Raw genomic sequence first — 23,799 nt, 5'->3', positions numbered from 1 at the left:
TTATACTGTATACACACAAACAGTATACTGCAAGTGTACACCAATGGCTCTCAGACATTTAAGAAGTAGGAATATTTTGCTATTATTTTTAAGTTTTAATACTTAAGTCATATGAAACCAATTAAACATTACTATTTCAGAAAAAAATAATTTTCAGAGAATATTTAGTTCATTATTTAACAAATTATTTAATACATTTAAATTATTTAATAAATTTAATAAATGTGTACATTTATAAATAATTGTTTTTACTTGAAGATAGGGGACCAGTAGTGGTATTACAACCAAAAACATATTCGGTAGCATTTTTGACATACTTTTCCATTAAACTAATTTTGCAGTTTTGTTATGCTGTCAAAATTCAGACAAAAAAATGAAGACATCTGCAACAATCCGTTTATTCACACTCCATAACAATGGGTGGTGACACTTCTATATAGGAAACATAGCTCAAAGTGACACGACATAAATGCAACTTCCTCTGCAATGTACATCCTCTGATGTACGGTACATAAAAGTAAAATGTATATACAGCGACATTTGTACAAATAATCAAAACCTCGGCGCACCATAATCATCAGGCATTCTTTCAATGTTGTACCTGTGTTTAAAGAAAGATAAATGATTAGTACAATTGTTTTTGTAAGACATTTACAGAGGAACCTTGGTTAGCATCAATCCGTTCCAGAAGGTCAGACTGTAACCAAAACATATGTTAAACAAAACCATTTCTCCTGTGAGAAATAAGGTCAATATCAGTACAAAAGTTTTGCAACGACATTTCATTGGCAATTTCACTGCTGTAATATACAATATAAATAAAAATATAAAAATATAAATACAATTTCAGAGAATATTTAGTTCATTATTTAATACGTGTACATATAATGAACTAAATATTATCTGAAATTGTATTTTTTTTTTCTGCAACGACATTTCGTTGGTAAGAAACAACAACAAGCGCACCATATTGAATGCAAACAGGAAGATGTACATAAACCAAGGCAAAAATTTTGCACGCTAACCAAGGTTCCACTTTATTAATAATTAATTAAGATTATGATTCTCACACACACACACACACACACCATATTCAGGGCCACATTTGCAGAAATGTCGTTGCAGAAAAAAAAAAATACAATTTCAGAGAATATTTAGTTCATTATATGTACACATGTATTACATAATGAACTAAATAGTCTCTGAATTTTTTTTTTCTGAAACATTTCGTTGGCAATTTCACTGCTTTAATATACAAAAAAAAATATATATATATATATATATAAATACAATTTCAGAAAATATTTAGTTCAGCAATTTCACTACAAGAAAGTAATAAAGTATATCTATCTATAAGAAACAACAAGCGCACCATATTGAATGCAAACAGGAAGATGTTCATAAACCAAGGCACAATTTTGCACGCTAACCAAGGTTCCACTCTATTACATCTAATGTCTAAAAAACGACGTTACCTGTGGTTTGAGATGTACATGATGGGCACTCCGGGGATCTTCCTGACCCTTCGTTTCAAATCTCTATCCACAGTAGCCAGGATGTAACACTTGTGCTGCGGAAATATCAGCACACATTATTATCATTATTATTATCATATCTTGCTAGCGTAGCCACAACAGAGCTAATCGTTTCATGACAATACCTGTGTTACCCTTTGGACCAGACAGTCATCAGCGTATGTTCCTTTGTGTGTGCAAGGTAAACGCTCAAACCTCGGATCCTTTGCTATCCTGCAACAACAAACAAAAGAGTCACTTGAGAAAAGTAAGGACATTTTTGCGAACGAATTGCGACGGTGAAATTTCGTTGCTCGTACCTGAGCGCAACTCTGTACTTCATTCCCAGCTTTTCAATTTCAGCCATCACGCAGTCTGTGATATAAGGGATACCTGGATTAAAAGAAATGGAAGGAAAGATCGGAACCTTGGTTAGCGTCACTCATTTGACTTTAACCAAAACATACGCTAACTGAATACATTTTTCCCATAAGAAATGATGTCAATCCAATTAGTCTGTAATTGGATAACAATACGCACGCCATATTGGATGCAAATTGAGAAAAAAATAATTGACTACATTTCGGACTTTAACCAAAACAAACACATATGAATGGTATATGTTGGAGATAGCGCCATCAAACCACTTTTTACTTAAGTTACCATTAAAAACAACAAAGTATGTACAGTTTAAAGCAAATAAAAATAATCTGCCAATATGTGTGGACACAAATGATTGACAGCAACTGTACATCTTTCTAATTTAATTAGTTAAATGTTTCTTACATTTGGCATACAGACAGTCCATCATAGACTGAACGATGTCCAGTTTGGCCTTGATTGAGAAGTTGATAAAATTGGTATCAATCAGAACGTGGTACGGTGGACCAAGCTGAGTGTTGTACTGGAAGAACAGGCATGATGGGTACTTGGGCCTGCAGAAAACAAGAAAGAATCAAGTCAAAACAACCACTATTTATGGTCCAAACGTCTACTTGGCAACCTACACTTCTCTCTCCTTCAGCTCAGAAGGGTCTTTCTTCTTTTTTTCATTTGCCTTGGAACGTTGTTGTTCTTTTCTGCAAATAAAAAAATGCATTATCAGAAGAAACAAAACTAATTATACAGTAAAAAAAGACATTGAATACAAATCAGGACTCACATGCGATTATCTTTCAAACTGATCATCCGTTTCATTGCAGCAAATTTCTTTGTTTTCTGTTTCGGCTATATGAGAAAACAAGAGTGATTAATTGAAGCAGGCCCTTCCAATGCACGGAGTATTATGGCATAAGTACAACATCACAATATTACATCTCAAAAGACATATTTAGTAACATTTCAATAGAGTTATATCATTACATGAATTGATTATGGTGGCAAAACATTGACTTCACTCATACTAAACTTTACCATCATCAACACTAGTACTGTATTCTTAACACAATGTATTCTTCCTCATATTATTATGTGTTCTTTCTCATTATTCATTATTATTGAATATATTATAGATTGTTTTTAAGCAGCTGTGTACGCATTATGCTAGGCTACAGTTAGCTCAACGGCCTAACGCTTACGATACAACAACAATCCATGCATGTAACATAACCAGACAATTCCCAATCATTTTTTTAAAAATTCATACAAATGTAACAAATATTAAACTTTTATACCATAATGGAAAGTGTTGATATTATCCCTCTCAATAATGGAGTTATCAGCGGCTGCTCTTGTCCTCGTGTGTTGGCGACACCGTGTTGACGTCATCAACAGTCGACAGTCTTCTGCGTATATTCCGGCTGTTTGACTCATAAGTCCACGGTGATGCGAGATTTACCTGAGGTAAAGGATGTTGTTTTTCCCCATTCACAAGATATCAAATTAAGAAGTTGTGTTATTGATGTTTTTTGTTGCACAGACAGGGGATGTGATGTGTGTTGTTTTAAGTGCGACAGAAACTGTTACTGAGTCGGCTAGCTTTGTGCTTCTACTAGATACGTTGACAATGCATTGCTTTTGTTAGCATTATAGCTTCTCAGTTTTTGGACTTTCTTGTATTGCGAGTATCCTTTGTTGTGTTACGCATTTTTTTTTGGTTATTCATAAGAATATTACAATCGAGTATATAAACTGAACAGTTGCGTTTGGTTGTTTTTCACATTTTTTCATATAAAAGACACGGAGCTAGCATGTCACGAATGCTTGTTTTTGGCATGACATCACAAAGCACCTGCTCTGTTGGGTTAGCGGTTAAATTCTCTGTTATTCTAGTCATAAACAAGGTGTTGGTCATTGTAAGCTGCGTTTTATACATTTTTCAGTGTGGCAATGCTCGTCTTCTCGCATTTGCGAGCTCATCCCTGAAGTGGCACGTCAATATTTATGTTTGTGTGACTTAACCAATCAACAGCTCAAGCTTCTACGACAGATTTATAGTTTAAAGTATGATGTAAGTCTTCATTGAATTCAACTTCCGTAGTGTGTATGGATTCTTTTTTTCGTGTTGCGGTAAAAATCAGTGTCACAAACAAACGCTTCCTTCTGGATGTCCTGGTCCCGCAGCTTGAATGGCCAACCAGGCTTGCTGGCTATAATTTAACAAAAGTGTGATTTCTTAAAAATGTGTCCCTGAACATTGTGTGTGAATCATAATAATTTCCATATGATCATTTTGCATGTTTTCCAAAATCATTTAGCCCAGGGGTCGGGAACCTTTTTGGCTAAGAGAGCCATGAAGGCCAGATATTTTAAAATGTGTATCTGTGAGAGCCATATACATTTTTTTAAACATTGAATACAATAAAATGTGTGCATTTTTATGTAAGACCAACAATTTTAGATATAATGGGCTCTAATTACGTAGACCAGGCACACTACCGCACGCCAATGGGGTGTGGCCAGCACACTTTCGTGAGCAGCGCAGTGTCTAATAATAAATCAAATACTTGTTGCCATTAATACAACTTCTGCTGCTGCATAGTTTTGCACCGTACTCAGTATATTTCATTCTTTTGGCCATCTTCATCAGAAGGCTTGGTTCTGCAGCTTTAGCTAGGTGACTATTTGACTAAAGGAGAAAAGTTTATATTTACATGTTGACATCTCAATGACCGAGGTAGACTACCGCATTACCCAGTAATAATCAAGTTTTGGTGTTTGACCTGGAAAATATCAGGAAAGATAGATATGGTCGGCCGTATTGCAGTAGAAAATAGATGAACGAATTAAAATGCATAAAAAAGTTGATTTTTAATATTATTTTTAACAGTCATTTCTGTGATGTTTACTTTAAAATGTTAGCAAAAATACATTTTTATTGTGGTAAGAAATGCTTGAGAGCCAGATACAGTCATCAAAAGAGCCCTACCTGGCTCCCGAGCCATAGGTTCCCTACCTCTGATTTAGCCTGAAGTTGTTTGCGAGTCGTCTCTTATCTTTCTCTCAGGAGATTAGATTGTGAGTGTCAAGATGGTCTGATGGACCGGCGCTTCTTCCTGACCTTTCTCATCTGCTCCGCGTTGTGGATCTTCTTCTGGGAAGTGCACTGGAAGAAAGGCAAAGAAGGCCAGATTGAGGAATGGCTCCAAGGACATCGACTTTCTCAGTACAGACATTTATTTGAAGGTCAGTTTCATTTCAGAAAATGTAATATCAAGCACCATACAAGCTGTGTATCCGCTTCTGCTCAGTGGATTAGATTGGATCTTGTATTGCACGAGTCAGAAAACATTAAAAGCTTAAAATCCAATTACAGATCAACAACCACTCCTTTTCTTATGCAGAAATTATTTCACGGCTGCTTTCTGGTATGTTTCACTGTGGTGGTCTGTCGTATAATCAGATGTACAGACCTTGGAGGAGCTGAGTTTGAGTGTACTGAGTCGCCTGGAAGAGGTGGTGAAGGAACAGCAGAGCTGGAGGGAAATTGCTGAGGCTCATATCCGGCTTCTCCAAGACTTTGCCTTCCAGGAGTGGCTTTGTTCCCAGAACCTGGAACACTTTTACCATACGTAAGTCAGGAGAGGTTATTCCCCACTTCAGTTTGTCTTTTAAACAACTGGAAACATTTTTCTTGAAATTTCCTGTCGTCAGGCAGATTTTTTTAAAACACATAAATGAAGCATGACATTTAAGCCCACACGTCTGTCGACAAAGTATAGTCATGTCAGATGCATTGCTGATAAAATAGTGTAGAGTGAAAAAAATAGTCTGAGTGGTTGATATGAGGTCTTGATTTGTTGTCATAAAGGCAGCATTGTATGCTAATAAAGTAAGTTTTTTTTAATACATCAATTTTGATTTTCAGGTTGAAGACTTTGGGTTATATGAATCTGGATGATCTGTCGCAGTTCGACAGCCACCTGCACCTCTCCCTAGCCGCCTGGGGGTATTACTACGAAGACTACATCAAGCTGTCTACCGGCATCAAGATCCTGCAGAACTCCCGGAGGAGTCGCGACCAGGACTACGAGATCCAGCTTGTGCATAGTCTTGCTGAGAGGCGTCTGAATGAGAAGTGGTCGATTGGTGAGGGCGAGAGCACTTTCATTTTCATTTGCTTTTTGAAAGGAAACAACATACGTTGTGCAATGTTGAGTTATTCACAAGGCTGTTGATACAAATAATTCTCATAATAATTCATAAAAATGTGTCTTTTGCAGCTGGAGCTCTCCTATTTGGCTGTACTGTGGCGCTGTGCTTCTTGATAAGGGACCTGATGTTTTACGTGATTGGTGAGAACTGTTTGGTACATACAGTGAGTGTGTGTGTGGCGTTATATCCATCGTGAGCGCAGAAATCGATCGATTTGTGCGCTAACGATGGATCCATCTCGGCCGCAGCGCTATCCATCGTTAGCGCGTAATATATACAATATGTGCAAAGTGTTTACCCCCTTTCTGATTTTTATTTTTTTGTCACACTGAAATATTTCAGCTCATCAAATATTAGTCAATGACAACACAAAATGTAGTTTATATATGAAACATTATTATTATTATTATTAATGGATAAAAAAAATCAAACCTACATGCCCCTGTGTGAGGAAGTGATTGTCCTGGTTAAAACAACTACTTTACCCCGCCTGAGTTCCAATTTCTTTAGCCACACCCAAGATCTCAAACGCTAGACATCATGCTGAGATCTAAAGAAATTCAGGGACAAATTAGAAAGAAAGTAAATTGGTATAAAGCCATTTCTAAAGCCTTAGGACTCCAGCAAAACACAGTGAGAGCCATTATCCACAAATAGCAAAAAAAAAAAAAAAACATTCAGTGAATCTTCCTAGAAGTGGCCGGCTAACCAAAATTACCCCAAGAGTGCAACAACGACTCCTCCAAGAGGTCACAAAAGACCCCACAACATCATCCTGTAGGCCTCAGTTAAGGCTGACTCCACCTAAGAAAGACCGTGGGCAAAAACGGCCCGCATGGTAGAGTCCCAAGACTCAAACCACTGCTGAAGAAAAAAAAGAACACTGCGGCTCGTCTCAATTTTGCCAAAAAACATCTTGATGATTCCCAAGTCCTTTAGGGAAAATACTCTATACTGTGGTCTGACGAGACAAAAGTGTGTGTGTGTATTATTATTTATTTATTTTTTATTAAAACCGAAAAATATACAAACTTTTTCAGTGCTTTGGTTCCGATTTTCTACAATAAAAGCTCTGATAAAACATTCCACTGTTCTCAAATATCTTAATTTTTATTTTTCTGCACAAAATAAGATGAAAAATAAATAAACAAATCAAGAATAAAGAAAATCAATCAATCAGTATTAAATAAATATAATAATAATAAAAACTTAAGAAACCACTTATAGTTGGTGGGTAGACAAATTATTTTTTTCATATTAAAATGAACAAAGCATTATTAGAGCCCTGTAGACATGACAAAACACGACTATAGTCACATTTATACTCTTTTTATTTACAACATATTGCGCAACTGCAGGGTCTTGAGACACATGCTAACTCGCAAACTAGAGAGCTAGCGACCTAAACGGTAGCCTTCAAGTTATTTCCTTTAAAATTAAATAGCCAAAAACATACCACTTCCACACGGATAGGGAGGATAACTATTAACAGTTATTTAACCTTTAACATGAACATTAATCAAACGTAATCATTTTTTTCTGGGTACATGATACCAGCATCCATATCAAACTAACATTAAACTTTCATATCAAGGCGGGGGCCTCAAACTAGTGTCCGTGTCGAGCCCTGAAACCGGTGCGATTTTGCAAACATCTTCCATTAATGCCCCTTTTTTGTGTTGTCAGGTGGAATTACTGTTTCCATCATTGCATTCGTCTTCACCATCAAGTTCCTCTGTGAGCTTGCAGCCAGAGTTGTTAGCTTTCTGCAAAATGAGGATCCAGGTCGACGCGGGGACCGCAGCATCTACGACTACGTGCGGGGCAACTACCTGGACCCACGTTCCTGCAAGGTGTCCTGGGATTGGAAGGAGCCACAAGAAGTGGGGCAGACGATGAGCTTCAGAGTCCAAGTAGCGATCGAAAACCTCACGGATTGTAAAGTGTCACATTCCAGCGCGGCGCTAATCCATTGTTGCGTCTCGTCTCCAGCTCTTCTATAAAAATGGCCAGCCTTTCCCGGCACATCGGCCCGTGGGGTTGAGGGTCAACATCACCCACATTGAACTGGCTCTGGATATCCCTGTTACACAGGAGGTCTTACAAGAACCGGAGTCCAATGTGGTGAAAGTAACGTTCACCGTGCGCAAGGCCGGCCGCTACGAGGTTGCTGTCAAGCTAGGTGGCCTCAATGTGGCCTACAGCCCGTACTATAAAATTTTTCAGCCAGGTTGGTTTTGATTAATTCAATTTTTTTTTTTGTGTGTGTGTCTTTCCGCTTTTGGCTGACTTTTGGCTGTCTTTCGTACACTTCAGGTACAGTTGTTCCATCCAAGACCAAGATAGCCTACCATTTCTCCACTCTGGTGCTAACACACAGCCAGCAGCACACTCTGCAAATTGAGCCCAGGGACGAATACGGCAACCCCACTAGTAACTCTACATCGCTGACAGATGAGGCAAACTACAGTGTCCAAGTACACTCTGTAAGTTTATAAAAGTTGAAATCTCCCAACTTGATTCAAAGTGTCTGTGAGACGGCGTTGTGTTTTTTTTTTTTTTTTTGGTGGCAGCTGGGCACAGTGGACGATGACAGTATGGAGGGCCACTACAGTAAGACGGTGTCCCTCAACAAGCAGCAGTGTCAGGTTCTGATGAGACTGACCCTGTGGAAGACCGGCTGTTTCAGAGCCCGCATCTCCTATCAGGATCAGCCGCTCAGCAACGGGGAGTTTGACATTATTGTTCTCAATGGTGAGCAAATTGTAACTTTGGGATTGGGTACACTTGGGCACATACTCGATGGACTCCAATAGAAGACAGCCTAGATTAAACTGGAAGATATTCCCTTTTTTTTTTTTTTTTAGGACCTGTTTTTGGGAAGATCTTTTTTAAGAAAAAAATTTATCTCCATGTCATTGCTGCATGTGAGTGACAGAAGAAAAGCTCTGACTTGTTTCGTGCCACTCACCTTTTTCAGTAGTCTTATAATTGGATCAGTTTGATTAAGCAATTATCCATTTTCCCTTTTAGCCTTCCTCTTGTGTTAGCTTTCTGGTATCATCTCTTATGCTAACAGGTTGGTGCTGACCCTAACACAAGAGGAGGGTTAAAAGCAAAAAAACAAGCTGCGTTTTTTGTTTTTCAGAATATGTCTGTCATTTTAGAAACATTTTTCCACCGAGGGCCACATACTAAAAAAAAAAGAGTGGATAATGTAACATTAATTTTGTATGCTAAGAAGTTATGAGAAATTTCTTCGAAAAAGAATCTCTCAAAAAATTATTTTAGTAATTTTTATTTTTATTCTATTCCCCAAAAATTACAACTTTACTATTTTTGTTTTTCATAACATATTTTTTTTTTATTTCTCCTCTGCTACTAAAATTACATTATTTATCCTGGTAATATTACGAGTTTATTCTTGTAAAATTGCGACCCTTTTTTTTCTCATTAGAATACGACTTTTTATTGCTTGATGTTTTGACTATTGTCATAATTTTTTTCCCCCATTTCTGCCATTTTTTTTCCCGACAAAGTCAAAAAGCCTTGATGCAATAAACAAATGTTATGTGATTCTTTTTATGCATAAAAATGTAAAACGGGTCGGTGCCGACCATAACACAAGAAGAGGGTTAAAAGCAAAAAACAAGCTACGTTTTTTTATTTTTCAGAATATGTTTAAGTTATTATAGAAACATTTTTCCACCAAGGGCCACATACTGGAAAAAAATAAAAAAAATTAGTGGATGCAGGGGCCACTTCGAAATTTTGTAAATGTTAATTTTGTATGCTAAGAAGTTATGAGAAATTTCTTCGAAAAAGAATCTCCCAAAAAATTATTTTAGTTATTTTTATTCTATTCCCCAGAAATTTACTATTTTTGTTTTTCATAACATAATTTTACTAAAATTACATTATTTATCCTGGTAATATTACGAGTTTATTTTTCTAAAATAGCGAGCCTTTTTCTCATTAGAATACGACTTTTTATCGCTTGATGTTTTGACTATTGTCATAAAAATTTTTTCCCATTTCTGACAAAGACAAAAAGCCTTGATGCAATAAACAAATGTTATGTGATTCTTTTTATGCATTAAAATGTAAAACGGGTCGGTGCTGACCCTAACACAAGAGGAGGGTTAAAAGCAAAAAAACAAGCTGCGTTTTTTGTTTTTCAGAATATGTCTAAATCATTTTAGAAACATTTTTCCACCAAGGGCCACATACTGAAAAACCAAAAAAAAAATTAAATGAGTGGATGCAAGGGCCACTTGAAAATTTTGTAAATGTTAATTTTGTACGCAAAGAAGTTATGAGAATTTTTTTTGAAAAAGAATCTCTCAAAAAATTATTTATTTTTATTCTATTCCCCAAAAATTAGAACTTTACTATTTTTGTTTTTCATAACATAATTTTTTTTAAATTTTTCCTCTGCTACTAAAATTACATTATTTATCCTGGTAATATTACGAGTTTATTCTTGTAAAATTGCAAGCCTTTTTCTCTCTCATTAGAATACGACTTTTTATCGCTTGATGTTTTGACTATTGTCATAATTTTTTTTTTCCCATTTCTGCCATTTTTTTCCCTGACAAAGTCAAAAAGCCTTGATGCAATAAACAAATGTTATGTGATTCTTTTTATGCACTAAAATGTAAAACAGAGGGTTAGTCAATCAGTGTAATTTAGTCAAATGCTCATACCTAATATTAAAGCTTAGTGACCTCTCCCCTCGTTTCACAGAGAATGAGAAGACCTACGTGGAAAAAAATGTGTCCACGCCAGGCATCAGCATCTATTTCGAGGCGTACCTCTACAGCAGCGGCAACTACAGCAGCTGCTCGTGGCAACTACCGGCCTCCTCTCTGCTGGCTCCCCAGAGGAGGCCGTCCACGGCGGATGAGGAGGACGAGCACGACTCTCCTGTGGAGGGGCAACCTGAGAAGGTCAAGAAACCAAAAAAGGTCTACTGTTACATATCGCCAAAGGCAAGTACCTCGACCGAATCGTAGCCGAGAACTTTACCGTGACGACGTGTCGCTTACACAGATTTCTGTTTGTCAAACAGCAACTGTCTGTGAAGGAGTTCTACCTGAAAATTATTCCATGGCGCCTTTTCACCTTTCGAGTATGTCCCGGAACAAAGGTAAACGGCAAACTTTTCACTCCTAAACATTCATTCATTCATTTATTTTCTACTGTCTTCGAGCGAGAGGCGGGGTAAACCCTGGTTTGGTGGCCAGCCAATCACAGGGCACATATAGACAAACAACCATTCACACTCACATTCATACCTATGGACAATTTGGAGTCGCTAATTAACCTAGCATGTTTTTGGAATGTGGGAGGAAACCGGAGTACCCGGAGAAAACCCACGCATGCACGGGGAGAACATGCAAACTCCACACAGACATGGCCGAGGGTGGAATTGAACCCTGGTCTGCGCGCTAACAACTTGTTCACCGTGCAGCCCATATTTGCATATTAACAATAATTCATGGTTCCATTTATCACAGTGAGTCTTCCAGGTCCTGATGCAGCAAAACAGTCCCAGACCATCACACTACCACCACCATATTTTACTGTTGTAATGTTAATTCATTTTCTACCGCTTATCCTCACGACGGTCGTCACCAGCTGTCTTCGGGCGAGAGGCGGGGTACACCCTGGACTGGTGGCCAGCCAATCACAGGGTACATATAGACAAACAACCATTCACACTCACATTCATACCTATGGACAATTTGGAGTCGCTAATTAACCTAGCATGTTTTTGGAATGTGGGAGGAAACCGGAGTACCCGGAGAAAACCCACACATGCACGGGGAGAACATGCAAACTCCACACAGAGATTTCCGAGGGTGGAATTGAACCCTGGTCTCTTAGCTGTGAGGTCTGCGCGCTAACCACTCGTTCACCGTGCAGCCCATATTTGCATATTAACAATAATTCATGGTTCCATTTATCACAGTGAGTCTTCCAAGCCCTGGTACAGCAAAACAGTCCCAGACCATCACACTACCACCACCATATTTTACTGTTGGAATCATGTTCATTCATTTTCACGGCGGTTGTCACCAGTGTTTACATTTCAATAAATATTTGTTTAAACATGAGACCTGTAATATTTGTTAATATTGTCATTTTTTCATTTAAATTGAGGGATCAAAAGCAGTATCGGCCACAAATATCAGCCCAAGCAAAATCGGCTGAGGGTGATAGAAACAAAAATCGGTATCGGCATCGGCCCCAAAAAACCATATCGGTCGATCCCTAGTTTGTATCCCGGACCACTGAATTGAATAAAACCTTTCTGATGCACTTTAAGGTCCTCAAACACGCAAGGAAACACTGAGAATGATGATAAACATAGAACATCTACAGTAGGCTTTGCCTGTTGGACTCACTCACTTTTGAATTGAATCCATGTTTAATTAAATTTCTCTTTTCATTTCAGTTTAGCTATCACGGCCCAGACCCTGTTCACAAGTACCTCACCCTAGTGGTGGATGATGGGATCCAGCCGCCGGTGGAGCTCAGCTGCAAAGAGAGAAACATCATGGCCGCCACCTTCATCCGCTTTCTACACAAAAACATCGGTTAGTTAGTCCAACTGAATCCAAATAACGTTTTGCTGCAGCTCCTTGTTGTCAATGTTAGCAATGTGTCCAACAGGCGGCTCCGAGACCTTCCAGGACAAGGTGAACTTCTTTCAACGTGAACTCAGGCACATCCACTCCAAGAGACCTCGCACCAAGACTTGCCTAAAAATCACCCGCCACTCGATTCTCGATTCAGTGAGTTTTGCATCCAGGATTTAAAAAAATATATATTTTTTTCAAGCTCTTTTTTTACTTTACTTTTTCTCAGTCCCTAAAGGCAACACGGAACTTCTCGGTGTCAGACTGGAATAAGAACTTTGAGGTGGTTTTTCAGGACGAGGAAGGTAAATAACGCTTCATACGTTGTAAACAAGTCCACCAGACTCGGATTCTGATAAAATCCAGTAACATTTGGGTGTTGGTCTGCAGCTCTGGACTGGGGGGGTCCTCGCCGGGAATGGTTTGAGCTAATATGCAAGACCCTTTTTGACACCTCCAACTACTTATTCACTCGCTTCAGTGATAACAACCAGGGCCTGGTAAGATGTTTGCTCATATTATCGTCAAAGATGAGAAATGAGAAAAGTTTTTTTAGTAAAAAGAAGAGTAGAAGTTGAATAAATGATAAATGTTTCCCCAACCATCACCACACATTTTTTTTTTTAATAAAGATTATTTCCTACCACCTCATTCAGGTGCACCCAAATGCAGAGCGACCGCCACACCTGCGGCTGAAGATGTACGAGTTCGCCGGCCGCGTCGTCGGGAAGTGCCTGTACGAGTCCGCGCTGGGCGGGGCTTACAAACAGCTCGTTCGAGCTCGCTTCACGCGCTCCTTCCTGGCTCAAATCATTGGCCTAAGGATGAATTACAAGGTACGAAGCGCAACAAGGCTTCGCATCCGTGTCGGCTGGTTGGCAGCCGGTCTGCATCATCATCATGTCACGGACTCTTCCGTGTGTGTGCCTCCAGTACTTTGAGACGGACGACCAGGAGTTCTACAAGACCAAAGTGTGCTTCATACTGAACAACGACGTGAGCGAAATGGACCTGGTGTTTGCTGAGGAGAAGTACAGCAAGTCGGGACAGCTGGAAAAGGTGATGCTAACACCCTCGTCCTTCACTCGCTTCCTTTTTTTTTTTTTCAGTCCGTGACGTCTTTTCTCAGGCGATAGAGACAATAAAGCATATAAACGAGAAACCAAATTGCTTTATACTGGCATGAACATTGTTATTCCGTGGAGGCTTGCATGAGTTGCATGTTATTTTACTCAGTATTTGCATATCATTGCAGCAAAGTGGCATTTATTGCAACATCATAAATATTATATGTATGACATAGTGTTTTTCTTTCCAAAAAAAAGTCTATAAAAGACTGGTCACCTTATGTTCCGGGTCTTGCGATTTCTACATGCAAACCAGAAGGGGAGAAAGTAGTACCCGTAGTAGTACCTACACTACTATTTGCAAATTTCTTTGTTTTCCAAAGAAAAACAAATTCTCTTGCAACATTTTTATCCATTTCACAAACAATTAAAATGAATCAGATGATTTTTAAAGAAGGGACTACATTTTTGCATAGAGGCCTACTATCAACAACTGTCAGTCTTCTGCATCAATCTCCTGGTATGGCTGCTAATCCAAGTTCATCATTTTATAATAGCTAATAGATTATTAGAAAAGCCATCTAAAAATCTAAACTAAACTAAAATCTCTTACCATGCTGTTAACTACTCCCTTCAGAGAGCAGCACAAACCGGGTCTAACAAGGACACAAAAACGATGCACAACTGTGCAAGAAGACAAATATCAGAGTGTAGTGCATGTAAAGAGAAACCCAGATGAAATATAAAATACAAAGCACCACTGTGGTTGCCAACTGTCCCTTTTTAAAAACAGAATCCTGTATTCGGATAAAAAAAAACATTTTGTATTGATGGGGAAAGATAAGATAAGATAAGATATGCCTTTATTCGTCCCTCAGTGGGGAAATTTACATTGCACAGCAGCAAAGGTACAGAATCAGTTAAGCAGTACAAAATACACAATATAGAAAAATAAACAATATAAACAACCCAAGTATTAACAAAATCAAGAGTTTTACATATAACAGAGTTATATACAAATACAGTATGCAGATAATATGAAACGAGATGACATATATGACCAGTCTATACACTGAGATCTTGCTAGTGAGTTAATATGAAGCATTATAGAAATACTTCACATAGAACTCAATATATTGCATTTAGAGCAGGGGTCTCAAACTCAATTTACCTGGGGGCCACCGGAGCTAGGTTCTGGGTGAAGCCGGGCCGCATCAGGTTTTCAAAAAAAAAAAAAAAAACGCATTTATTAATAACTCGAAAAAAATTAATAAAAAAAAACATTTTCAATGCTTTTGCTTCTGCTATACCCTACACTTTTTCAGTACTTTGGTTCCGGTTTTCCACACCAAAATATCTGATAAAACATTCCACTGTTCTCAAATATCTTAATTTTTATTTTTCTATACACAAAATAAGATAAAAAAAATAAATAAACAAATTAAGAATAAAGACAATAAATCAATCAATCAGTAATAAATAAGTAAAATAATAATAAAACAGCAAATAAGAAAAACCTAAGAAACCACATACAGTTGGTAGAGAAATTATTTTTTTCAGATTGAAATGTACAGTGTTAACAGTTATTTAACCTTTTAACATGAACACTAATGAAACTTAATAATTTTACCCAATTAGCAAGTTAGCATCATACTCAGTTCCGTCTGGGAGCGGCGGCGTAATTTTAACAACATGTTTGATGAGATGCTTTATCTTGACGTGTATTTTCCATTTTAATTCCAAATCATTTCCTGCATTTATTTGTACCCAGGCGTCATAAGCTTCATTAGCTTCATTGCTAATCCAACGCAAAACAGGGCGGGGCAAAATCATGTTAATTGTGTTTCCGGTGTGCACAGAGCTTTAAGCTGTCATTTCAACATTAAACTTTGGTATCAAGGTGGGGACCTCAAAGTAGCGTCTTGCGTGCCGCATTTGGCCCGCGGGCCGCAAGTTTGAGACCCCTGATTTTAGAGCCTTAATATTGCACGTGGAGGTTGCTCAGATATGGAAAGATGTCATTTGTCCCTTATAAATATGTTAAATGTCAGTGGAATTTCCGTGAAAGGGTTCTTTTTATATGAACTCATTTCCCCTGCATTAACGTGCTGCATCTGCAAAGACCATTCAGCACTTTTTTGTCTTCTGCAGGTGGTGGAGCTGATCTCAGGGGGGGCCCACATTGCCGTTACCAATGAAAACAAGATGCATTATCTCAACCTGCTGGCCCAGTACAGGCTGGCCAGTCAGGTGAGAGATGAGGTGGAACACTTCCTGAAAGGTGTGAAAGCAATGATGCACCTGGTCTGAGATCATAATGAAATGTGAACGTAACGAGTATTGTTTTTCCTCATCGATTCCAGGTTTGAACGAACTGGTTCCAGAAAATCTGCTAGCCATATTCGATGAGAACGAGTTGGAGGTATGAGGTGTTATGTCGCCCAGGCTACTGAAACTCATCCAGATCACTTTTATTTTTGTTTTTTAGCTGCTGATGTGTGGCACCGGCGATATAAACGTGCAGGACTTCAAGGCCCACGCTGTGATCGTCGGGGGATCGTGGCATTTTCGGGAGAAGGTGTGTTGTTGGAGATCGCCCGCCGCTCATGTCGCCACACGGCCATCACTCCTGACAAATGTCCACGCTCTCGCACGCAGGTGATGAAGTGGTTCTGGGCGGTGGTGTCCAGCTTCACTCAGGAGGAGCTGGCTCGACTCCTGCAGTTCACCACTGGCTCCTCCCAGCTGCCCCCTGGAGGATTCAACACGCTTTGCCCGTCTTTTCAGATCATTGCAGCCCCCACACACAGCACCCTACCCACCGCACATACTTGGTCAGTAGGGATCCATGTGTTATGGTGTTACTTTTATTGCCAATGGTGATCCAAAACCAATCAATCGTGATAAATGAGGGATTGCTGTATTGTATACTGTACATACATACATACATATACGCTGACTCTAAAGTATATTGAAGTTAAATTTATGTATTGTTGTCCGTGGAGAAGATCCACAATAGATCCGGCAAATCAGTTATCATGCCTAAAAATAGTCTCAACCCATTATGCCTCCCATTGTTATTAACACCACGTTCTATTACATATGTGTACGTGTGTACGTGTACTGCGTACGTGCGTGTACGTGTGTATGTATGCGTACGTGTACTGCGTATGCGTACGTGTACTGCGTATGCGTACGTGTACTGCGTATGCGTGCGTGTGCGTACATGCGTGTGCGTACGTGCGTGTGCGTACGTGCGTGTGGGTACGTGCGTGTGCGTACGTGCGTGTGCGTACGTGCGTGTGCGTACGTGCGTGTGCGTATGTGCGTACATGCGTGTGCGTACGTGCGTGTGGGTACGTGCGTGTGCGTACGTGCGTGTGCGTACGTGCGTGTGCGTATGTGCGTACGTGCGTGTGCGTATGTGCGTACGTGCGTGTGCGTATGTGCGTACGTGCGTGTGCGTATGTGCGTACGTGCGTGTGCGTACGTGCGTATGTGCGCGTGTGCGTACGTGTACTGCGTGTGCGTACGTGTACTTTGTACGTGTACTGCGTGTGCGTACGTGTACTTTGTACGTGTACTGCGTGTGCGTACGTGTACTTTGTACGTGTACTGCGTGTGCGTACGTGTACTTTGTACGTGTACTGCGTGTGCGTACGTGTACTTTGTACGTGTACTGCGTGTGCGTACGTGTACTTTGTACGTGTACTGCGTGTGCGTACGTGTACTGCGTGTGCGTACGTGCGTGCGTGTGCGTACGTGCGTACGTGCGTACGTGCACTGCGTGTGCGTACGTGCGTACGTGCACTGCGTGTGCGTACGTGCGTACGTGCACTGCGTGTGCGTACGTGCGTACGTGCACTGCGTGTGCGTACGTGCGTACGTGCACTGCGTGTGCGTACGTGTACTTCGTACGTGCGTATGCGTACGTGCGTATGCGTACGTGCGTATGCGTACGTGCGTATGCGTACGTGCGTATGCGTACGTGCGTATGCGTACGTGCGTATGCGTACGTGCGTATGCGTACGTGCGTATGCGTACGTGCGTATGCGTACGTGCGTATGCGTACGTGCGTATGCGTACGTGCGTATGCGTACGTGCGTATGCGTACGTGTAATGCGTACGTGCGTATGCGTGCGTGTAATGCGTACGTGCGTATGCGTACGTGCGTATGCGTACGTGCGTATGCGTACGTGTAATGCGTACGTGCGTATGCGTACGTGTAATGCGTACGTGCGTATGCGTGCGTGTAATGCGTACGTGCGTATGCGTACGTGCGTATGCGTACGTGCGTATGCGTACGTGCGTACGTGCGTATGCGTACGTGTACTGCGTACGTGCGTATGCGTACGTGTACTTCGTACGTGTACTTCGTACGTGTACTTCGTACGTGTACTTCGTACGTGTACTTCGTGCGTGTACTTCGTGCGTGTACTTCGTGCGTGTACTTCGTGCGTGTACTTCGTACGTGTACTGCGTGCGTGTACTGCGTGCGTGTACTGCGTGCGTGTACTGCGTGCGTGTACTGCGTGCGTGTACTGCGTGCGTGCGTGTACTGCGTATGTGTACTGCGTGCGTGTACTGCGTATGTGTACTGCGTGCGTGCGTGTACTGCGTATGTGTACTGCGTGCGTGTACTGCGTGCGTGCGTGTACTGCGTCCGTGTACTGCGTGCGTACACGCATGCACATACATGCACACGTACACGCACACACACACACACACGTGTACGTATGTGTGCGTTTTTCCTACCAAACTATGCATTTTGGCGACTTATAGTCCAGAAAATACGGTATATACATATATTATACTACAGGCTAAAGGGTAAATATGATTTCATATTTTCAATAAGTCAAAATGTGTGTTCTTCTCTTCTGTGCAGTTTCAACCAGTTGTGCCTCCCCACCTACGACTCGTACGAGGAGCTGCACAAGATGCTGAAGCTGGCCATCAGCGAGGGCAGCGAAGGCTTCGGCATGCTCTGACGGCTCGCGCCGTACGCCGGCCCAGCAGGAGGAGCCAGCCACGCTCGGTGCCGCGTTCGTTCCCCTGCATTCATCTGCTTCTGAGAGAATCACCCACACTTCTTCTGAACTCTTGTTAGGATGAGAAGGTGTCACGTGTGGATTGACTGCGCTGGAATTATATGAACTTACCATGTATGTATAGAAGTACCTTTTTTTTTTTTTTAAAAGGATCCCTCGGCCTGCAGAAAAGGGTGAGGTATGAGCTTCTTCTTGTATCTCAATGCTGACATTAGCTGACTTTTATATACAGTAAAGTGAAAGTTAGTGACACTAGCGCAAAGGCCTTGAGTATTCTCGCATAAACCGAAAACCGAGGAACACTAAAGTGCAGCAGCAGCTCTCACGTGATACGGCTGCTGTTTGCATCTCCAGCACTTTGGCCTTAAACCATCAGGGACTGATGTCTGTTTGTAAATATACCATGTCATTATACTTTTTTTTATATTCATTTACCTGTACATACTAGTGTACACGAAGGAGCATTAGGGTATCAAATTTTGATGTTTTTGCTTGTAATATTTTGACTTTATTCTTGTAATATTACAAGAGAATTTTTTTAAGATAATAGTCTTAATGTCTGACAGAATAAAGTCTTACATTGCTGAGAACAAAAATTTAATTTAATAAGCAATACAAATTAGAATAAATTAGAAATGTCAAAATATTGCAGGAATAAAGGTATTTTTATTTGTTCAAGAAAAATGAAAAACATTAAAACTAGAGCTTTTTTTCTTGTAATATTGGCTGAAAAATATCTAAAAAAAAAAAATTTGTTGTAACGACATAGAAAAAATATGAAAAATATGTTCTCATAATACAATAGTATTATGGGGACAAAATGCTTCTTACAAATAGCACAAAAAGGAATAAACAGTATTACAAGCATGAGATATATTAAAAAAAAATACTTTATCATCCTAATGCATTTTTTCCCCCTAACTAGTTTAGATCTAACTTTATTCATGTTTTTTTTTAAATAATAGTTTTAATGTCGGACAGAATAAAGTCTTACATTTCTGATAACAATGGATTTAATTTAATAAGCAATACGAATTAGAATAAATTAGAAATGTCAAAATATTACAGGAATAAAGGTATTTTTATTTGTTCAAGAAAAATGAAAAACATTAAAACTAGAGCTTTTTTTCTTGTAATATTGGCTGAAAAATATCTAAAAAAAATCACAAGTTGTAACGACATAGAAAAAATATGAAAAATATGTTCTCATAATACAATAGTATTATGGGGACAAAATGCTTCTTACAAATAGCACAAAAAGGAATAAAAAGTATTACAAGCATGAGATATATAAAAAAAAAACTTTATCATCCTAATGCATTTTTTCCTCCTAATTATTTTAAATCTAACTTTATTCGTGTTGCGTTTACAATGGGTACATGAATGCTTCTATTAATCCAGCTTTATTCTACTCTTGGAATGTTACATTTTTCAAAGGTTTACAACTTTTTCCCTAATATTTCAATGTATCGTCATCAGTGCAGCCCTAATGCTCCTTCGTCCTCTCCGTTTTCATTTCTTGATGACTCTCGATATTTAATCTTAGTTATAATAATCCATACAGTACAGGTTTTTTTTAAGTTATTGAGGAAATATATGTTCAACCCCCCGTGTTGTGAATAACGAGCAGTAACAAGTATTATGTTGGTCTTTTTTTTTTTTTTTTTTTTTTTTTTTTTTTAAAAGCCTGCCTTAGTCGTGCTTGGCCTCTGATTGTATCCAGACGCTTTGTGAAGGCGAGCGGACTCGACAAACAATCCGCAAAACGGCTAAAGTCGGCGAGCATTTCCTGTTAACACGGGAATAAGGAATGACTTTGCCACACACGTTCACAGCCTCTGATCGGTTTACCTCAGAAGCCTCTAGGCCCGCCTTTGCATCCTCCTCGACGCGGGAGAGTGGCGGGTCTGAGCAAACGCGCACATGCAAGTTCATAGTTGCCTCCCCTACCTGTGCCCCCCCCCACACACACACACACAATGTACAGCCAATCATGCAGTGAATCGTGTTGTTAATCGTGCACACTCCATCGTCTCCTATTATTTATTTTTAATGTATTCTGAGTTGAAATTGTTCCAAATGCTGTTTATAATCCCGTTAGCTGTTCCTAAAAGTCAAAAGCTTACTGAATGTAGTACTTCAAATTTAACACTGGAATTTTTATTTAACGGGACATGCTGGCATTTTTTTTTTTTTTTTTAAGTTTGTGCAATGTAGGTCAATTCAGAACAAGTTTAAAGTGCTACAAATGTAACTTTTGGGCACTTTGTGGTGTGCTGAAAGCATATTTATTGTAACTTAGATCAACATGTAAATCAACGCCATTTATACAGTATAGAATTAACAACAAAAAAACATGAAGGACAACGGTTTTTAGATTAGACGGCACGAGTGATTATTAGCTATAGAGTCCGTTTTTTTGGGATAGAGTGGCCTGTTGCGTTTATTTTTAAAACGAGTATTTTTGTTTTGTTTTGGTTTGTTTTAATGGCAAGTGTTATGAATGTGTGAGATTCTCCGCTTTGTTAATGGGAATAAAAAAACCGATGGATTTATTCTTTAAAAATACATCATGTGTCTTTATCCTTTACACAAATATGCAGAATTAGTGGGAATATTCCGGAAACTTGCAGGTCATGTTTAAAATGTACTGTATTTCATTCTTTTTATTATTATTTATATATGTGTGGATTTGGCATATTCTCATATTCTCACTGAGGATAATCAGCATAGAAAATGGATGGATATTTTTAATATTACAAATCATGTGTAAAATCATGCAAACTTCGTAAATGTTTCACTTTATTGCAACTGTTTTTTTTTTTATAATATATATTTTAATGATATGGGAATATTCCTGAAACTTGCACTACTACTACTAATATTAATAATACTTATTGTCTCAGTAGGGAAGCCCAGATTTCCTGGTTCCGGGCTACTTTTTCCAGTTCCACCAAGGCAGACCCCGAGGTGTTCCCAGGTTCCCAGGCCAGCTGTGAGACATAATCTCTCCCGCGTGTTCCCGGTCTTTCCCGGGCCTTTTCCCACCTGGATATGTCTTGAGTCCAGGAAGGCATCTGGACTAGATCTCGAGCTCCTTACCCTGTTCTATAGGGTAAGTATGTTAAATTATGCATGGAAATTTCCAGAAATGTATATGCGTTTAAATAAGACCAAGAACATTGTTGATGGTGCTTGTGCTTATCAGGGTCATGCAGGTATGCTGGAGCCTATCCCAGCTGTCTTTGGGTGAGACGCAGGGTACACCCTGGACTGGTGGCCAGCCAATCACAGACAGTAAAGACCAACATCAAGGCATATTGTGGAAATTTTGGCCTGAAAATGCATCATTTGTACAGCAGGGGGCAGTGTTTCACCACGCAATCTGCAGCTCAACATTTTGTACAAAAATAACCACATTAGACCAGGGTTCAATTCCACTCTCTGCCATCTCTGTGTGGAGTTTGCATGTTCTCCCCGTGCATGCGTGGGTTTTCTCCGGGTACTCCGGTTTCCTCCCACATTCCAAAAACATGCTAGGTTAATTAGCGACTCCAAATTGTCCATAGGTATGAATGTGAGTGTGAATGGTTGTTTGTCTATATGTGCCCTGTGATTGGCTGACCTCCAGTCCAGGGTGTACCCCGCCTGGGATAGGCTCCAGCACCCAATGTGACGCTCCGGAGGAAAATGAATGATTGATTCATGGCTGCACGGTGGACGAGTGGTTAGCGCGCAGGCCTCACAGCCCGGAGACCCGAGTTCAATTCCACCCTCGGCCATCTCTGTCTGGAGTTTGCATGTTCTCCTTGTGCATGCGTGGGTTTTCTCCGGGTACTCCGGTTTCCTCCCACATTCCAAAAACATGCTAGGTTAATTAGCCACTCCAAATTGTCCATAGGTATGAATGTGAGTGTGAATGGTTGTTTGTCTATATGTGCCCTGTGATTGGCTGGCCACCAGTCCAGGGTGTACCCCGCCTGGGATAGGCTCCAGCACCCCTTGTGACGCTCCGGAGGAAAATTAATGAATGATTGATTGATTCATGGCTGCACGGTGACCAAGTGGTTAGCGCGCAGGCCTCACAGCCCGGAGACCCGAGTTCAATTCCACCCTCGGCCATCTCTGTCTGGAGTTTGCATGTTCTCCTTGTGCATGCGTGGGTTTTCTCCGGGTACTCCGGTTTCCTCCCACATTCCAAAAAAAAAACATGCTAGGTTAATTAGCGACTCCAAATTGTCCATAGGTATGAATGTGAGTGTGAATGGTTGTTTGTCTATATGTGCCCTGTGATTGGCTGGCCACCAGTCCAGGGTGTACCCCGCCTCTCGCCCCAAGATGACAGCTGGGATAGGCTCCAGCACCCCTATAAATGAATGAATAACCACATTAAATATTTCCTGTAATATTATATTATAGTACAAAGTACTATAGTACTATAGTATTTATCTGTGTGTGGGCTGTGATTGGACGGCACAACTAAATAACGATGAGCATAAGATTCTTCCCGCTTCACCTGATCCTGGTCAACATATCATTACTTTTACAGTAAGACCTCCATCCAGGAGGTGGACATACAAGCCCCCCCCCAAACAGTGTAGTCCAAACAGGCCAGATAGTCATCTTGAAGTACTTGGGGAGGAACCGGTCCTGTTATTACTTGGCATGCATGCACCTGTTGATTTGCATAATGGTCCTTCTCAAATTCCCCAGGAATGCTTGCTAAATAGGGACCACAAATCAAGAGTTATATCCTCTTGGCGTGACTCACCCTGTCGGAGCGCTCTGTTTTCCCAGAGAAACCCCGTTTGCCGGTACTGATCTCGCTTAAGATGTTAAATGGAAACTCATCTGATACTACAGAAGATGTCCCATCATCTTGACTCCTTGTCTCCTATAAGAAGATCTTTGTCCACAGACAGTTTCTGGAGGT

The 23,799-nt window shown here is 40.1% G+C and overlaps 2 protein-coding genes across 2 annotated transcripts; one reads left to right on the top strand and one right to left on the bottom strand.

The window, feature by feature from the left end:
- Window positions 1-373: 373 nt before the first annotated feature.
- On the bottom strand, window positions 374-3,338 carry fcf1 (FCF1 rRNA-processing protein). Its single transcript, XM_058090545.2, has 8 exons — window positions 3,188-3,338; window positions 2,677-2,741; window positions 2,522-2,593; window positions 2,301-2,449; window positions 1,835-1,907; window positions 1,661-1,748; window positions 1,476-1,570; window positions 374-601 (listed from the first exon to the last, which is right to left on the bottom strand). The coding sequence occupies exons 1-8, from the start codon at window positions 3,188-3,190 to the stop codon at window positions 553-555; spliced, it is 594 nt and encodes a 197-aa protein (XP_057946528.1). The 5' UTR covers window positions 3,191-3,338; the 3' UTR covers window positions 374-552.
- On the top strand, window positions 3,276-20,545 carry arel1 (apoptosis resistant E3 ubiquitin protein ligase 1). The gene is made up of 22 exons (XM_078795932.1): window positions 3,276-3,356; window positions 4,960-5,138; window positions 5,356-5,524; window positions 5,821-6,041; window positions 6,176-6,247; window positions 7,794-8,020; window positions 8,100-8,337; window positions 8,424-8,593; window positions 8,681-8,861; window positions 10,854-11,098; window positions 11,179-11,256; window positions 12,568-12,709; window positions 12,786-12,907; window positions 12,981-13,056; window positions 13,142-13,251; window positions 13,408-13,587; window positions 13,685-13,810; window positions 15,970-16,099; window positions 16,182-16,240; window positions 16,307-16,396; window positions 16,477-16,652; window positions 18,704-20,545. Exons 2-22 carry the CDS (start codon window positions 4,991-4,993, stop codon window positions 18,804-18,806), a joined length of 3,063 nt encoding a protein of 1,020 aa, XP_078652058.1. The 5' UTR covers window positions 3,276-3,356; window positions 4,960-4,990; the 3' UTR covers window positions 18,807-20,545.
- Window positions 20,546-23,799: the final 3,254 nt, after the last annotated feature.

Source organism: Doryrhamphus excisus, linkage group LG14, assembly GCF_037039965.1.
Source record: "Doryrhamphus excisus strain RoL-2023G ecotype Guam linkage group LG14, RoL_Dexc_Guam_v1.1, whole genome shotgun sequence".
Classification (NCBI taxonomy): domain Eukaryota; kingdom Metazoa; phylum Chordata; class Actinopteri; order Syngnathiformes; family Syngnathidae; genus Doryrhamphus; species Doryrhamphus excisus.
Note: the sequence above shows the minus strand (reverse complement) of the source record. Positions and strands in the feature narration are given on the sequence as shown.

What these genes read in the sequence shown, in the direction of transcription:
- arel1 (XM_078795932.1), top strand. Translation starts at nt 4,991, where the DNA reads ATGGACCGGCGCTTCTTCCTGACCTTTCTCATCTGCTCCGCGTTGTGG. An exon ending in GTACAGACATTTATTTGAAG is followed by an intron (nt 5,139 to 5,355) that starts GTCAGTTTCATT and finishes TCGTATAATCAG; the next exon opens with ATGTACAGACCTTGGAGGAG. An exon ending in TCGATGAGAACGAGTTGGAG is followed by an intron (nt 16,241 to 16,306) that starts GTATGAGGTGTT and finishes TTTGTTTTTTAG; the next exon opens with CTGCTGATGTGTGGCACCGG.
- fcf1 (XM_058090545.2), bottom strand. An exon ending in AGTTTGAAAGATAATCGCAT is followed by an intron (nt 2,594 to 2,676) that starts GTGAGTCCTGAT and finishes TTTTATTTGCAG; the next exon opens with AAAAGAACAACAACGTTCCA. An exon ending in TGGTCCAAAGGGTAACACAG is followed by an intron (nt 1,571 to 1,660) that starts GTATTGTCATGA and finishes ATATTTCCGCAG; the next exon opens with CACAAGTGTTACATCCTGGC.